This window comes from Apis mellifera, linkage group LG12 (assembly GCF_003254395.2).
Source record: "Apis mellifera strain DH4 linkage group LG12, Amel_HAv3.1, whole genome shotgun sequence".
Lineage (NCBI taxonomy): Eukaryota > Metazoa > Arthropoda > Insecta > Hymenoptera > Apidae > Apis > Apis mellifera.
This window is the reverse complement of record NC_037649.1, coordinates 5,093,397-5,108,796: the sequence shown is the minus strand read 5'-3', so window position 1 is coordinate 5,108,796 and position 15,400 is coordinate 5,093,397. Positions and strand designations below refer to the sequence as shown.

At 37.4% G+C, this 15,400-nt stretch overlaps 1 protein-coding gene across 3 annotated transcripts in view; it reads right to left on the bottom strand.

The window, feature by feature from the left end:
- The window catches only part of LOC409778 (storkhead-box protein 2), a 113,988-nt gene that overhangs the window by 26,251 nt on the left and 72,337 nt on the right, over positions 1-15,400 (bottom strand). For all 3 annotated transcript variants that reach the window (XM_006562213.3, XM_393271.7, XM_016915534.2), the window contains one exon: positions 13,035-13,230. In XM_006562213.3, the coding sequence (XP_006562276.1) occupies positions 13,035-13,230 (196 nt within the window). The remainder of the gene's footprint in view (positions 1-13,034; positions 13,231-15,400) is intronic.

Here is a 15,400-nt window from a genome sequence, read left to right as displayed (position 1 = left end):
ATTCTTTGTGGATTCGTAATTCTTTTTTCCGTTCGATGAAATCGTGATCAATTTTTAAAATATATCTATTTAAGTAATAATTCCTTTGATACAGATTCAGAATCTTTTTATTTAAATTGAACATGATAAATAATTAAGAATCCTCTTAGAAGAATTATATTTCAACTTGGAGTCTTTTATTTTTAAAATTTACAATTTTCATGGACGGGAGAAAAGAAAAGGCATCCATCAGCCGGCGAGGAGAGCACGCGCCCAATTATTTCCCTGCTCGCGCGAGTTTTCACCTGATTGTTTATCGTGGAACCCCCTAACAGATTTGTAATAAATGGGCCTTTTACTTTTACCGCGTTAGACACATAAATACCAATGGAGCCGGACAGAAATCTGGGCACGTCGCCGAGGCGCGCTTAATAAGAGGAGAAGGATAAAGCCTCTCGTTTGTCTAAAGGAACATGATGCAAAGAGTGCTGGTTTATCTTGTGCGAGTATAACAACGTCCGTTTACTTTCGAGACCACGTTGCCTGTTATCGTTGCATCTTAACGAGAATCGGCAATCTTCACAGAGTGTCGTACATATAGACGGCCTTGCGAACCTCGGGTTCCATCTTTATAGGGTGTCTGGGAATTTTCTACCTTCTACGAGAGAGATCTACAAGAGTTGAAACATCTCCCGAAAAATTGTACCTTTTTTCATAAAATATCGATCAAAGTTAATGAAGGATGCTTTTAGATACTTTTTTTCTTGTTAATACACTAAGATTTACTTTTTCGAGAAAAAAGAAATGCTTAATAAAAATCAATCTCAGGTTTTAAAGGAAACATTTTTATTCGCCGTTAAAAATCATGAATATATTTTCCTCTGTTAGTTTGAAAAATATAGAAGAAAAATGTAAATTTCCATATGTTTCAAAGATTATTCGATCGATTCTTCTTCCCAGAGAATGAGATTCGTAATTTATGCAAACATTCGATAAATATTACGAGAGATATTATTTTTCGAAGATGTAATAAGGTTAGCATGAATTATAGTGGAAAGCCACGGCGGACGAAACTGAACGAACCGTTTCATTTTGAGTCATAAACGACACCCAGTACACCGGGGCTGGCTAGCCAGCAGAATGTTTGCGTATTTAAACGAAACACACAGCGGGATGAAAAGCGCACGGGGAGGGAAGATCTATGTGTACCGATTCAGGTTTCCAACGGATTCGTAATTGGAGAGAGTGAAAGTGCACTTTCAAAAGGTACGAGCCGATATTCATACAAATTTTCCAAAACAGTACCCTCGTTAACGGTGCTCTGATTGCCGGCAATCACGTCGTATATACGTGCACCACGTCGAACGAACAGAAACAATACGAGTTATGGATCTGTACTCGCGAAAACCATCGCTTTCCACCAAGGTGATGAAGTTCGAGAACCAATTACTCGTGACGCAAGTTACGAGAGTCCTTTTCTCGTCCATCATAATTACAATTTTCTTTCTACGATTCATCTTCAACGACGACGAATTCCTTGATTCAATTTGTTATAATTAATTGTCGAGCGAGAAATGACACAATTTTAATTACTGTCTATCCTACTTAATTATCATGATTAATAACAAATTTAATTTAATTCAAAGTAACGGTTTAGAAGTTGTATCTATTAAGAAATATATACAAGTTTCAAACAAAGAATTAATTTTAACAAAATAAAAATAGATCTTTATAAAAAGAAAAATGAAGTTTGTGCAAATGTTATTACTTTTTTGATTTTAAACAAAAATACATTAATTCCGAACCAACTTTGAAAACGCAAATAACCGGTTAAGAAAAAGCAGATTCGTGGATCATAATAAAGCATTTTCAAACGAGCTAAGTTTAAACAGAAATTCATCATGCGTTGTAAAAGGAAAGAGAAAAGAAAAAGGATCGCCCTTTAGGAAAAAGTGAAAACTAGATCATCATTTCGCTCTCCTCCTAATTCGTCTCGACTCTGTCTGAAACGAAGGTGGTTCCGCCGTGGTTTCTCCTCTCGATTCTTTCGGTCAGTTCCTTCTTCCTTTCTTTTTTTCTTCATCGGCAGGGAACGAGTTTTTATCGCGACACCACGAAGCATCATGCTTCGAGGAGCACGAAAGCTCATTCGAGCGAAGTTTCGCCAACTCGGATCACGCGATATCCCTCGATAACCATGAGTTTCCCTTTCGCAGACAGAATGCCGCGCGATCTTCCTTTTTCTCCTCTCTCTCTCTCTCTCTCTCGATCTTCTTCACCGTGTAATTTCCTCGCTCGTTTTCTCCATCGAGGATCGTTGTTACATCCCCGGATCGGATCCCTCTCCACCTTTTTAGATTCTTTCTAGAGATTTTCAAAGGTGGATCATCGCCTCGATGGAAATATCGCGCGCGCACAACCTTAAATCGTTTCACCACGACCCGAGGTACACGCGTTGATTGCGATTTATACCGTGGCAAGGATTGTATTTCATGTCGTTTGATCGTTGAATCCGGTTGATTAGGTGTCAACTCAGCATCCTAGCTTACCGCTGTATTCGGATCTAGCCTCGTGATAAAACGTGTAAACGAATGGAATATATATATATATATATATATATATATATACATTTCGATGAGAAAATCTCGTTGCTGGCGAATAAATATCGCAGTTCTTCGTATAGGTTCGTTAAGGATTGTCGTTCAAGGGAAGAGAATGCAAGATTTTATTAAAAGATCGAAATATTTTGCGTTTAATTTATTTCTTGATTACTGTGTTTTACCAGAAATTTATTTATGAGAGAAGTGAAATATCTTTAAAAAAAAGTTATTGATTGTAATTTTATCATCGATATTACAATTTACTTAAGAATAAAAATTGTAATTCGTCCAATTTATAAATACCCATCTAATTCAAGGAATAGGATAAGATGAACGAAAAAATTCGGCTTATCATATAAATAGATTATATATATCAGAATTTAAGATTAAGATGAAATAAATATGTTAATTAAATGTACAATAAAATTTCCTTCGATTATATCTTCGATTCTCGATATTAATATCCTGTATACAAATACTTGGCTCATAATTCTTCGATACATCCATTATTTCTATTCGTACGAGCAAAATAAATAAAAGAGTTCGTTCCCCGTCATGCCAGTCGTCGTCCATTGCGGTGAAAGCATTACCCTTCATCGAGAATAATCAAATAAAGCTGGAGCCGCAACTGGCGTCATCATCGTACGCAACGTGTGAAAGAACGAACGCGTTTAGACTGAACGAGAGGGGGAGAGGGAAAGTCGATTTACATTTGTTATTAATCCAAATTGCGGGGTGAGAAACTCAGTCTGCCCTTTAATTAGATTGTGCCAATAAAAGTCCACCCTTCGCTGTGAACCGTGTGTAACTCGACACGGTTTTGATGTTCATCGTTTTTTCTTTTTTTTCATCCCGCGAGATGAGTCTGTGGAATATAAATCGTCGCGAGAGAATAATACAATTTTCGACGATAAAGTATGCTGCGAGTCTCGGCTTCTTGGTCGAACTAGCAGTTACGTTCAATGAATTGCGCGCAGTTATATCGAGTAAATTATTCTGATAACCGTGGAAAAATAAAAGGGAATTCGTGACTTGGATATTATCGAAATAAAATATTCGAAAAGTAATCTTTAAAATAACAATCGTCGCGATATATTTACGATACACTGATCCTTCAAGATCCTTCGTAATTTTCTTCTCAGTGGTTAATTTATAAAGAGGTTATAATTATTCATATACATAATTAATTTTCTTTTTTAATTTTTCTCAAACTCTCTGTTATTGTATCACATAATTGATATGATTATCTAATTAATATATTTATTTCATCTTAATCTTAAATTCTGATATATATAATCTATTTATATGATAAGCCGAATTTTTTCGTTCATCTTATTCCTTGAATTAGATGGGTATTTATAAATTGGACGAATTACAATTTTATTTACAATTGATTTAATATGAACGCATTTCTAAAGTGTTTTGATAATTTATTTCTTCTGTCAATTTATTAAAATAATCTCTCTGGCAAGTTGTCGCGTAAATAAAAGTTACTTCTTTTATCTTATACCCATGATAGAAGTAACAAAATATTCGAAATAATTATAATTAATTGCAAATCGTTCGCTGTACGTATCAAATAAAATGCAGCCAAGCCTGTTTGCAACTCTGGTTCTTGGAATCCGTTTTATTGAAAGCGCGTAACGATCGTTCAATTAAACAACGTTCAATTAAACTGTTACAATTAATGTACGAGTTTTCTCACACATCGAGCCGATTAGCCGGCAAGTGCATGAGTTTTTCCACGAACACCGACACCTTGACCCAAACCCGATCAATTGCAACGATGCAAGGTATCTATTAGACGATTAGACGATGCTATAAGTCTTTGGTGGGCGTGCCCTAAGGAGATCTAGGATTAATTTATTAGCCGACGCAATTATCCGTCCCGGCCTCCCTTTACAAATCGTGCAAGCCTCTCAGCATCTTGGTAAACTAGATGTTGATTTAATACTGGCTGGTTATGCCAGACGAAATGCTCTTGCTACTGGTTTTTCGATAATCGTTTAATTATTAATTATTAAGCTCAAGTTTTAATATTTTTATATCAGATTTGCATAAAGTATGAACTGCATCGTTCATGATAATATAATATTGCTTTCAAATATATTTGAGCATTATTTTCTTATATACATAGGATACATATTATATGATTTTAGTTTCTAATCTATAGTCACAAGATTGGAAAGGTTAGAATTTAAATTCTTTATATGAACAATTACTTCATCATATATTCCATATTTCCAAAAGTGAATGCATAAAACATTGAAGTCAGAGATAAGACAAATAATAGAAATTCAGTAGAAACAAAATGCTCTGCCCCGAAATTATTATACACAAAGGAACGATCGTGAGGAGACTTAGGTGTAAGACGGTTGTTGTTGTATGCCCGTTTCCATCCCACCAGTCATCAGTTCAATTGTCACTGTTATAAGATGGTGAGAAAGCAGCTGCCACTCGACAGGAAGTTGTCACTCGAAAAGAGTGCCATGGGCCAGCCTGATGGGCCCATAAACATTTTACACCGCGGCAAATAGATAGCTACTTGTGCTCTCTCTCTCTGTTATTTTATTCGTGTAAGCCGGTGCCGGCGGAAGAATCAAACAGAGGGGAACCGTGGGACCTGTTTCCAATCTCTGTTTGCTCCGCAGATAGGAACGAGCTTCAAGTCTTATGGGTAAGCAAGTACGTTGCTCGTGTACTAATGGCAATTTACATGAGCGTCCCACGGGGCTTCGAGAGTGGCAGGACAAATAAATACGCGGCTAGAAACGATTTGATACACGCTGATCGAGAGTGATCCACGGCCTCGAGTCGGTGCATTGTAAAACCGCGTTCATTCAAACGTTTGGCAAACGCAAGTTCATATTTGACTCGTACACTCTCGTTCACAAGTATACGGATATTTTAATTAAGTTTTATATAAGGGAAATATATTTTGATATTTCGTATAACTTTAATTGAAATAGTTGTTTAAGAAATTTATGAAATATCGAAAAGGATTTGAATAATATTATTTAATTGTACTTGTATACTTTACACAAAGATTAATTTGTATTCTGTCGTTCATTTTATTGAAAGGAGGATATATACTTTTGGATGAGAGTGTATGGTGCGTGCAATATGCTACGGAGCATGCATCAAACATAACCACGTTGCACGCGAGATGTTTTCGAGATGATTTATTTATTTCTTCGAGCTGGTTTCAAGATGTAATCAATTAATAGGCTTGCTAAGCTTCAACACAGGAACGCGATACATTTTCGGATCGGATCTAAATTTTGGTTGATTGCGTGTATGCTATGCATTACGTGTTCAACAGGTACATTGACAAAGAATTACGCCTTTCCTCCATCACTTTTAAAATTGAGAATTGTTGTTACAGTTTTTAGTTAATTTTAGAAAATAATTCTTCTTATACTTTAACTATATAGTTCATTTAGAGAATCATTCCTATCACTCCTCCTGGTATTTTATTTTTTAAATACACAAAAAATAATTAACATATTTATACATGCTTAAAATTTCTTTCTGATTACATTATATGAATTATCCTCAACGAGTCCTCTTATCCGTCAAAGTTATTAACTTGTCCGCATTAGCATCTGGAATTCACATTGGACGATCCATGCGTCTCGAGAGTATCGAGTATCATCTATTGGCGTAATGCAGGCATACATCGATATATATATATCTCGAGGAGGAATGCGCCAATTCTGGCGTGTGGTGAAGCAAAGCGAATCGTTTAGACGATCCTGCGAGCAATCTGCGGGATATCGTTGCGAACAACTCATAAACCACTTTCCAAGTCGTGCTCATTGTTGGCCGCGCGATAACCTTCTTTCCAGGTGTCCAACAGGCGTCGTGTATGCTAATGCCGGCCAAGCTGGGATAAATTTATGGGGAATTAGACCGTTTTCCTCGGTGGATTACGGAAGCAGGAGGGGACCGGATCGCCACGCGTGAAAGTACAAGTGCGTCTGTCGCGCCGTGTTTCATTGTCGCGTGCGCGCGCATATATGCGCGGTGGATGATGCGCGGTGGACGCGCGCGAAACGAAAACGAGTATGAAATCGGTCATTGCGTCCGACCAAATAATTGATCGTTCCGATATCGAAATAACAACGGATAGAGGAATCGAGGGAGAGATGTATAAGATAATTGGTTAATTTCGATTCACGGATCGGTTCTCTCGTGGTTTTGAATCTTGAAGCTTTAGATATTAGCGTTATCGGGACTTTTTGTAGTTATGTGTCTCTCTGTTGAAACGGGACGATGATTTATTTAAATTACAACTTTCACGAGTCGACGATCTCGGTCATACATCTACCGTTAACTATCTTTTTTTTCGAGATATAATTGAATATACGAAAGTAAAAAATATATATAGTTTATATATATTAAATAAGATAATTTTAAATAATGCAAAGGTATAAAAATTGTTTAAAGGAATTTCGAGATATTAATTAACTTAAAGTCGAGAAATATGCAATCAGCATATAAAATAAAACAGATCATCTGGAAGAAGATTTAAAAAATATTGCTTAGATTTCTAATATATCCAATTGATAATATTATTCCACTTACAAATATTTACATTAAGAAGAAAACACTGTTCCTGTTTCTAAATAATATCATATATATTTATTAAGCAAGAAGTTGATAATGAGAATCGCATTCTCCAAGAATCTTCGTCGAGACATTACAGGTTGCGTAAAGTATTACATAAAAAAAATGAAATCTGTACCACGCTCGATTAAATGTAGATGTTCTAATTAGCGATCGAAGTAGCTCAACGAAGTGAAACGTCCCCGTAAATCAAGTGGCAATCTTTCCACACCTTATCAATGAATAATAGTTGTTAGAGGCCGACCTTTACCAGTCCACGTTCCTTTTAATACGTCGTTTCAAAGTCGGATTATCAGTAGGCCACCTGAACGACACGATATATCGTGCGGTAGAAAATTATGCATAGAAACGAACCGCTTGTCGCTTACGTTTATCCAATAGTGGCGGCTTAATCAATTGTCCCGGAATGCGGTGCCATTCAGTAGCCAGCCTGATTTATCGCCACTCCTTGTTACGTCCACCGTGTCGATTTCAGGGGTGCGATTGTGAAAGATATAAGAAAGAGGGAAAATAGCATTACAAGAGTTTGCACAAATGAAATTGAAACAAGAAAGTTACATACTAATTTATATATTCAGACTGGTATTTAGAAAATAAATATAAGTAAAATGCATTTATAAAAATAACATTTGAAATGCTATTTTAAATTATCAATTTTTTTTAATAATATTTTAAACAAGTATGAAATAATATCACTATATAAAAATCCCTAGGTTTGACCAATTTTCACAGCTAATAAACGATAAGAGGATTGAAATAGAATATGAGCTACAATTGCCTCATTCGACAGAACAGGTTTGCGATTCTGGCCAACCGATATATAGGGATATTTATCGATCGGTTATTGGTACGAGCGCCCCGCAATGATCGAGCGGACAATGTTGACTCTTTTATGATTGAACGGGCTTTGCAGAGGCAACGAAACTTGTAAAGTTACTGGTCAGGAAAGAAGTTAGCCTTGCTAGGTTGATTGCACGTCTGGGTGAACGAACGGAATCGATGGGCTCACAGCTCGGCGAGTGAATTCTTCTTGCAGAGATGCAAATTTCGCGCGAATACCAAGCACAATATATACATCTCAAAGTGCTCAATTTAACGTGTGCTTGAGAAATGTTAACGTTGGGACGACAATATACGCAACAATTTCTTTAAAAAGAAATTTTCTATTTTGGATAGAAAATATAATCTGTGGAAACATCGATAGATCTTTGCCAATCTGGCCAGATTATAGCATCAAAATTGCATTTGCATTAAAAATTGATTAATTGTCACGATTTGTGCTTGTACTTATTTTAATTAACCAATATTTTGATCAAAATCTACTCGACAATTGCAATTTTATCCAATATTCCATTCATCAAAAGTTCCCAATTTCAAGCACAAATTTTACAATTATTTTATACTCAATATATCACTCAATTAAACCCATGAAATTACGACGAAGGAAAAACTGTTCTCCGTTAATCTTCCCCGCACAAACAATCCGATGAATCATCCCCCCATAACGCTATGCTCACCCGAAGAGAAAGATACCCGGCCGAGATAAATCCGAGGAGAGTAGCAACAACAAGTGTACGTATTCCTATAAAGCGCAATTTCTGTAACGAGCATGGAACCCGGCTCCATTCGACATCCGCAAATTGCGGATCTCGTTTTATCGTCGCGAGGGGAGAGCTGGGAGGAGGCAGTAGTAGTAGTTAGCATGCGAGGGAACGTAATGCGTGTCCTTAATGCGTGTCTTTCAGGAAGCTCTCCGCGAAGTCGATAGTCGAGTCATCGAGCGATGGTATGCCGACTACCGGCCGTTGTTTACGGATCTCGCCGCGACGCGAAAGAAGGGAAATAGAGAGATCGGATAAGCTGTCCGCGGACGACGGACCAATTACGTCGGTGGCGTGAAACTGCGGTGGAGAAATCGGGAATTTATCGGAACATTAACATAATGCGCGATTCCGTTTCGAGCAGAGGATTATTTGGGTGAACCTATTTGAATGAAATCCTCTTTGGCTCTCCTCTTCCTTGGAATGTGGCTGAAAGTGTTTCAATGGAAATGTAATGTTCTTTGCAATAATAAATATTGGATTCGAGTTTTTGGAAGGTTAGAGGGATGTTATTTTAGAAAGGATGATTACGTTAGATTGGAATTGAAGAATATCCATTTTTCTGAATAAAAATTATCAATAATTTTGTCAAAAAGTGTTTTCTTAATAATTGAACAAAAGAATCTGAAATTAATAAATAACTTTGTAATTTTTTAAATAATTTAATATTCTAAAACTTTAAAAATTGACTTCACTCTCTCTTATATTTTCCTTGGAAAATGAACTACATAAATACATACACATCCATTATTCTTTGCATTTTCTAGTTAGCGTGAATTTCCTTCCAAAATATCGTTCAAATACCGTTTAGTGAGTTACCGTATCTCCCCTCGAGCTTGAAACCCTTTTGAATTTCTCGCATGAGCGACCAGTGCCCTCCAGATACGCGTTTGATCGTCCGAAAGATTTGCTCGATTGCGCCGTTGGCGGCCCTCCAAACGAAGAATCCTCATAGTTTTCGAGCAAAGAATTCGGAGAAATTTAAATTCACGAGAAACGTGGACGGAATAAGGAAGCAGATAACATAATTTTCCCTAAAAATAAGGGATAATCACACGATATAGGGATGATATTAAGATCCTACGCCATTGTATATGCGCTCTTATGCATTAGCATAAGAGCATGGCATGCTCTGGGATAGTAACGCGTAGGCGTGTGTATAGATACGAAGTGTAAAAAATTGGCAAAAAGAGGATAAAAAGAATGCAGACAGAGGGAGAAGAGAGGGGAAAAAATTATAATGTGCTATTCGTCGAGACATGGAATGTTTTGATTTTGAATAAATGCAAACGATTTAGAGGAAACGATTAGGCCAAGGAAATGATAGATGAAAGAGTGATTCGAATCAAGGATCTGTCGACGATCACAAGAGATCGATATTGTTGCTTTTCTCATTGATTGATTAATGATTGTGATTTCTAAAACGAAAATAACTCGTATTCGTATAACTTTCACGAAATGTTTCACTAAATATACGAGATTATCGTTGCTAGATGGCAGCACTGCTTTTCAATCACTTGATATAGGCGATATATTGAAATATTTTATATATAGTTAAGACAAAATATTAAAATTTTATCTTTTATGTTGATAGATATTGTTATGGCATACTTTTGGATAGATCTTCGAATTTAATCGTTGAAATCGTAAAAAATTTAAAAACGGAAGAAGAAGCCTTTTTTCATCTCCATTAACCATTAACCATGGATGGATAGAAATATCAGAAAGCAATTTCCTCCGTTTCTGAGCAGATTGTTAATATATTGTGTCGCTGTTGCAAAGGCAGGTTCATCTATCCAGTGCTCTGGGTAAACTGGTATCGATAAAGCGAGAACCGTAGCCGCGTAAAGATAAGGCACGCGAGATAAAGTAACTCCGCGTAATTTAAGCACTCATGCTGCCGTTGGCACGAATCTTCTCGGAGAATAAGGCGGAGACTTCACGCTACAATTCATTTGCATTATCGTCGCAGTTTCTTTAACTATCCGCGATAAAACAGCGTTGCCCGATGGCCCCCTTTACCAGATTTACCTTTTCTGATAAATTTCTCCATTTAGAGATTCGCGAGTAGAATAATTCTTTAAAAATATTCTCGAAACGAAAATATCGAAATTCATATGAAAAAAGAATGATTAATTTCGATTTCAATTAGGTTCTCTCTTCGATCAATTTTATTTATATATAGATTGTTTTAGCGTCTTTCAAAAACTTCCATTATCCTAAAAGAATTATATCAATTGAAGAATTGATTCCTTTCGAAGGCTGTTTAAACGCTACTTCTAACTTATTAATTTTATTAAATAGATAATAGATAGAATATACTTTTTTTTTAGAAAGCCAAGGAAAACGAGAATTATCCCAGAATTATCCTCTCTCTTATGACCACCGACCACCGAAATCGCAAGCGATAAATAACTCAGCGCTTATCAAAAACAACTTAATATAATCAAATCGATCGCGAAATAGCGTTCACGTTAGAACACTCGTCGATACACTCGATAGATAATATTCGTCGGGAAGGAAGGACACAAAAGGCCGCCGACGCACAATGTCGCGAATAATTTTCTGAATCCTTTTCCTGGACAAAAAGAGAAGGGGAGGGAGGGGGAGAAAAAAAATTAATCGCGGGAACAAGGTATCATTAATTATATGCCCGTGTCCGAGCATGTTGGAATGCATATACATTAGCATAAGCCCGATATAGCGAGATAGCCGTGTGTAGGTGCGTACAAGCGTCTAAACTCGTATAGAAGCTGGCCTGCGGGAAAGAAAGGAGGAAAAAACCGGGGAAACGAGGAAGGCAAGGGAGAGAGTAGAGTAGGGAGGGGGGGAGGCCAGAATAAAGGAAGAAGAAAAGCGAGAGCGTATAAGGAAAGCGGCCGCGTACCACGCGGATGATGCTCTATATAATCCAGCCGGATAAACGATGTAGAACATAGCAGGCTATCGTTGACTTTTTTCCCCTCTCCTTTTCTTTTCCCTTTTTTTTCTTCTTCGCCACGAGAAGACACCGAGCTGAACCAGCGCATAGGCGCGGGCTCCAACCAGCCAGCAGCCAGCCTTGCAGAATCTCTGAATCGCTGATAAAGTGTGTTCGTCTCGTTACAGTTACGACAGGCTTGGATTTCACGGATCGAAATGCGGCGAAAGCATATTTTCTGCGATAATACCGTCGTATAATAATATGCAGCCTGGGAAATCGCAGTCGGTTTTACGATTTCTTCGAGGCCGACATTTCCATTCGAATTCTAGGGATTCTGCGCGCGAAACTTTGGATTATATTATTATTATCATCATCGATGATCGTAGGTGGTGCTGGAAAGGTACAAATCGGTGGCAATCGTTGAAATCCTATCCGAAAGGATGGAGAGGAATTGAACGATCCAGGTGATCTCTCGTTGTGTCTTTATTAATTGCGCCGTTACGCCAATGCGCGTATTCCGACTTGCACGCATTAGCATACGTTTGGTATGCGCGTAGGTGTGTGTATAATAGACGGGAGGGGGGAGCTGGATGCGCGAAAATGGTGGTGGCGGCGTGGAACGAAAAGAGGGAGGAGGGAAAAAAGGAGGAGAGAAAAAAGAAAAGAAACGAATCGATATATATATATAATATATAACACGCCGGTACGAAAAGGTGTTCGACCGACGTAATACAAGTCGTCGGTATCTGCGCCCGTGCAGTTCTCCGCATATTCTCTCTCCTCCTCCTCCTCCTCTTCCCCTCGCCGTGGAAACGAGTTTCCGTGCGGGGAGGTGTTTAGCGTCGACACGTGTGGAACGACGACAGGTAACAATGCTTAGGTAGCACGTGGTAGCGCCGTTCAGAGGCAAGGAAACGGGGGTGGGGAGAGGGGCTCGACTCGTTTGGAAACTCGAATGAAGGAAGGCGAGATAATGGAGGGAACCAGCGGTTGCGTAAAGATAAAGCCTGTGAGATACGCTGCCCTCCTCGATTTAAACCTAGGTACAGAGGCGTGCTAGGCAGAGCTTAACGCCACGTTCAATTTGCATTATCATCCCTTAACGACACGCGGTGCAACAATTATTGCACGCGTCTGTCGAACTTCTACGATTACAATCGACGATCCCAGTTTCATTATTCCATTATTCGAGATACACGCGAGTGATATTCGATCGTGATGATTGATCGTTTGTTCCAGAGAGCGAGAAACTTCGTTTCAGAATGATGGTGGTAGGAAAAGGGGGAGATGAAGAGTACTTACCGAGGCAAGTTATCGCGTGATCGGCAGGCGGTCGTAGGACATTCCTAGCCCAGGCTGCCCTCAAGACCTCGAGGGCACAGGGTGGTCCGCCGACCATCAGCACGCCGGGTGACACGTGGCCCTTGTACCTGAGTTGCCGGGTTGCGTCCACCAGGGCTGCGTTCCACCAGCATTTCGAGTTCGCCTCCAAGAAACTCTGAAACGAGGTAAAACTCGAGTAAGTTTGAAGGATTGTAAAATAAACTCTTAAAAAAATTGTTAACGATAAATATGATTTTCTAAATTTTGAATTATTAGTGATTAAGTAACAATGACTTAATGTAAATGTAAATCCTGAAGAAACAAGAATAAACATAAAGGAATTTCTATTGGATTGAAGAATTTAATATCTTTTGGAGGTCATGTTATATCAATTTCAATATTTCAATATTTCTGAAGTAATAAATAAAATTATTCTAAATTTTAAAAAGTCAGTAATAAATAATCTCTAATATAACATCTCTATAATACAATCCATTTTCTTCTTATTTTATCTAGCAAAATATTTTCCATCTTACGTTTTATTTATAATTTCAATTCTATATATATGTCTAGATTCTTCTTACAATTATAGAAAATTTTATTGCAAGTATTTGAACAATTTTTCTTCAACTTCTAAACTATTTATACCACTCTGAAAATCAGACCATCTGCGCTAAGATTCCTCTTTAATTCTATTCTTGAATACTTCCATTCACAGCTCGGCATCCCCCTTTCATTATATTTCTTCCATCCGTAACATACGGACCACCCAAAACGCGGCTTTCACAAATTGTCGTTAACGTTTTAGAATACATTCTCCATTATGAAAATGACGATCGCGCAAAGATAGAATCTTAGGATTCGTTCTCTAAAATACGGTCGTGCGGTTAAGTGTTTATTGCCACTAAGGGGGGAAGGGAGAGGGTTCACCCTTCTCGAGAACTGTGCCACCCTCGCAGTTTCCCTTCTCGGTAGTTACGGCCCGTATATATATATGTACGTGTGCAAGCAATGATGGGGTCGAATAGAGCAGACAATGGCCATAGACGAATGGTCCCGCAGGATTTTCATCGTCTATTGCCCTTTTCCTTCCTTCGTCTGCTCGTCGAATTCTGCTCTCCCCCACGACAAACCATGAAATTAGACAGAAGTGTGCGAATCGATTGGTCGATTCTCTATGATTCATTGCGGTCTTACAATGCAGCTGCATTGCTCCCTCTTATGATGTCCATCTCGATTCGAGATGAGAGGAGTCACAGTCCAGTATTCGGTGTTGTTATTCGAGTTTATTTATTACAGGAAGTCCATTTATGCGAACGAAATCTTGCGAATAAATAATTGGATCTAATAAGGAATCATATGTTTATTTGTGAAAGATTCAAAGATTGTGTGATAAGAGTGTGGAAAGCAGTTTTGTTAAATTTATAATTTAGAAAAGTGAATAAGAACAGTCTGATAAAGAAATTATTTGAAAATGTTTAGCATGAGAAATAATCGAGTATCGAGTTCCGTTACATGCATAAACTGATCGTATCAACTTACTATGTTCTCAACAACATGTTTATGTAAATAGAGTTTTACTTTTTAGGTGGAAGATTCTACAATCGTAAATTAATAGTCGTATCGAAATCAATGTTGAACGCATTTTTTATTTACATAATCATAGAAAGTTGATATTTCCTTATGCAATGTATTATATATATATATATATATGATGGTACGTGGTACTTGTTCGAGAATTGCTGATAGATAGATTCCTTTTCTTTCTCTCTCTGCGGGAAGAACGATTAGGATAAGAACGGAAAATGATGTTTGTCTTTTTTCCATCGCGAACACGGTTATTGCCCTTTCTTTCCATTGATCCTAGCCTCGTAGCAAGAATACGTTTTCCTCCAGTTATCGGCAAATTGAAACATGTTTGTCGTCGCTTATCTATTTCCTTTGCACTTTCATAAACATTAATCAAATACACTTTTTGATCTTAATGCACTTTCACGAGTTGCAACCTTGTTTAAATTTTATTCGCGATCTGGTTTAATGACAGGATTGACGTTTAATTCTGTCACGATAAAAATATAAATCTATATAGTCTCGTCGTAATTGATAAATTATTATTTATCATAAATTGGACATCTTGTAAAGACGATTTCAATAAATCATTCATTATCATAAAAATCTTAAGTTTCATTCTTAAAATATTGTAACACGTATCTATTTTATATACTTTATGTCTTTTTTTTCTTACATAAAGATTGAGATTTATAAAAAAGATTAAACAAGTTTATAAAACTTGAACATTTTACGTTTCTTTTTCTCCAAATTTTTTTATTGGACCAACGAAAACA